Here is a 2,888-nt window from a genome sequence, read left to right on the forward strand (position 1 = left end):
CCAACGCGAAACGTGGACAGGGAAATATATATATATATATATATATATATATATATATATATATATATATTTGAACATAAAAAATAAAATGTTTTCTTATTCTGTTGATTTTAAAATATATATTTTTTACATGCATGTAAACAATATTGAGTAATTAAAAGAGTTGATTCCAAAAGGTTTTTGTGTTTGTTTCTGGCTAGCTACTGGTTATTCTCTGTCTAACTCCCAATTCTATAAATACACAGCATATGCATTGCCCAATATAACGTGCCCTGTCTTTTCCTTGTCTAAGCTAACTGCTATTCAATAATCACTAGTGTTTGTACGTGTTAAGCTAGAGTTCCTTGCTTCCTACCTTAGTTGATTGAAACAACACAATTAACGCGAGATGAATTCAGGTCTCTTGTGTTCTGAACTTGAGGTTCTACACCACGTGCCAACCAATTTCATTTGGCCAAAGGAGTACTTGGTGGATGCACAACACGAGCTCCAAGCACCAGTGGTGGACCTTTATGGCTTTCTCAGAGGGGATAATGAGCCTACAAAACATGCTGCTAAGCTCATTAGTGAAGCTTGCTCGAAACATGGCTTCTTCCAAGTGATCAATCATGGGGTTGATCCACACCTCATTCGTGAAGCACATCATCAAATGGACACTTTCTTCAAGCTTCCAATTCATAGGAAATTGAGTGTTCATAAGGTACCTTGTTCCATGTGGGGTTACTCTGGTGCGCATGCTCATCGCTTCTCCTCCAAATTGCCGTGGAAGGAAACCCTCTCTTTCCCATATCATGACAACACCTCAGAGCCTGTTGTAACAAACTGCTTCAAATCCACCATAGGAGAAGACTTTGAACAAGCCGGGTAACATCACTAATAGACTCACTTTTTTATAACAACATAATTGTTTTGAGTAACTATATTTGGACACAGGAGCAATGCAAATACACTCAAACATCTATTTTCTTTTTAGATCATATCATTTATGATATTTCTGTTTCTCTTTTTTATATCTTTTTCTTTGAATGTTTATTAACAGAAATTATTACATAGTTTGAGACTATTAAATATTTATAATTTTCACTGATTTTTATGTGACGCATAATTAAGTTTTTTAATTTTTAAGAAAGAGTTAATAAAACTCAAATATAATAATTTCCTTCTACTAGCATGTTGGTGTCCATGCATTTTTTTTAAGTCATCTTTGTTTTATATATTTTATTATTTATTTAAATCTCGGCTTGCTCTTTGGATGGCATTGAAAGACAACTAGACAAGTCGTGATGATCCATATATAACTAAATAAAAGAATATTTCCCATTCCCAGATTGACATTCCAGAAGTACTGCGGAGCCATGAAGCAGTTGGGAATGAAACTGATAGAGCTATTGGCAATAAGCTTAGGGGTGGATCGGTTGTGCTATAAGGACTTGTTTGAAGAAGGTTGCTCCATCATGAGATGCAACAATTACCCATCTTGCCAGCAACCGAGCCTTACACTGGGGACAGGACCGCATTGTGATCCAACGTCGTTAACCATACTTCACCAAGATCATGTTGGAGGCCTTCATGTATTTGCGGACAACAGGTGGCAAACGGTTCCACCTCGCCTTGATGCATTTGTAATCAACATTGGAGACACCTTCACGGTAGGCCCTATATGCATACACATCTCGTTATATTATCCTGAGTAATGATTTTTTCTTGCACGATTATTAATTTTTATAACACCAGCTCACGTTATATTTGTGTAATTCTTTTCTTTATCATACCATCATGTCATCACTCTACAATGACTCATTTACTTGTCAAAACATATTAAACTCAACGGGTCAACCCATTTAGATGAGTTGGATTGTGCTATTGAATTTTGAAGAGCTAACAGGATGAAATCCCCCCCCCCCCACACACACACACACCCATATATATATATATATAAACTCTAAAAAACATTCATATTTTTTTCAACAAATATTTATTTTATTTGAATGTTAAATTTTATTAATAGTAAAGATAGATTAAATCTGTAAAAAAAAATTCTCTTTAACTATTCAATCCATTTTATATCTCTTGTCCAAACATGCATATGTTGTATACATTTGCAACGATGGATATATATAATTTGGATCTTTTATGTATGTGTGTGTGAGTGCTTAAATATTAGACAAGAGGAATCATGGAATTGTTGGGTTGTGTAGGCATTATCAAATGGGAGATACAAAAGTTGCCTCCATAGGGCAGTGGTAAACAAGTACAAAGAGAGGAAGTCCTTGGCGTTCTTTCTGTGCCCCAAAGAAGACAAGTTGGTGAGAGCCCCAGATGATATTGTGAGCATGGATGGGATCAAACACTATCCCGATTTTACATGGTCAGATTTGCTTCACTTCACACAAAAGCACTACAGAGCAGACCAAGCTACACTGCCAAACTTCATCAAGTGGTTGCAATCCTCCAAAACCACACAAACTAGCCAGCTTTTACGCTAACCAACAAATGAATCTGTTCTACTACTTTATTTTGGCAAGAGGTTGTACGTTGAACACAATATCGCATCTAAATTCTCCCTGTAGTTTAATTTCCTACGTACACCCGAAAACTTTTTTACCCCATCACTGGATGTATGTTGCAGTTTACATATCTATTCGCCTTTATCTTTCATGTTTCTCGGCCCAGTAGTACATATTCGCTGGATTGAATTATTTAATTTTAGTAGTCTACTCAAAGGTCTTCACCCTCATCCGGTGAATTGATAAAATGTCTCCCCAACAAGTTATGCATGTTTTCAATCTCTAAATTTATCAACTAACTCTTAATTCATTGATAAGTATACTAATTTGTCATAGGTAATAAGATATACAACGGAAGTTCGAATGTCGAATCCACATAGA

General features: G+C 35.7%; 1 protein-coding gene across 1 annotated transcript; it reads left to right on the forward strand.

The window, feature by feature from the left end:
• The first annotated feature begins 280 nt into the window (after positions 1–280).
• Positions 281–2,680, forward strand: LOC114414084 (gibberellin 20 oxidase 2-like). The gene is made up of 3 exons (XM_028378439.1): positions 281–864; positions 1,328–1,649; positions 2,199–2,680. The coding sequence occupies exons 1-3, from the start codon at positions 389–391 to the stop codon at positions 2,484–2,486; spliced, it is 1,086 nt and encodes a 361-aa protein (XP_028234240.1). The 5' UTR covers positions 281–388; the 3' UTR covers positions 2,487–2,680.
• The last annotated feature ends 208 nt before the right edge of the window (positions 2,681–2,888 follow it).

The sequence above is a fragment of the Glycine soja genome, chromosome 6 (genome assembly GCF_004193775.1).
Source record: "Glycine soja cultivar W05 chromosome 6, ASM419377v2, whole genome shotgun sequence".
Taxonomy (NCBI): Eukaryota; Viridiplantae; Streptophyta; class Magnoliopsida; order Fabales; family Fabaceae; genus Glycine; species Glycine soja.

Bases quoted from the DNA above. Each gene is read 5' to 3' on its own strand.
- LOC114414084 (XM_028378439.1), top strand. From the start codon at position 389: ATGAATTCAGGTCTCTTGTGTTCTGAACTTGAGGTTCTACACCACGTG. The intron at 865-1,327 runs GTAACATCACTA...TCCCATTCCCAG, and splicing joins GAAGACTTTGAACAAGCCGG to ATTGACATTCCAGAAGTACT. The intron at 1,650-2,198 runs GTAGGCCCTATA...TGGGTTGTGTAG, and splicing joins ACATTGGAGACACCTTCACG to GCATTATCAAATGGGAGATA.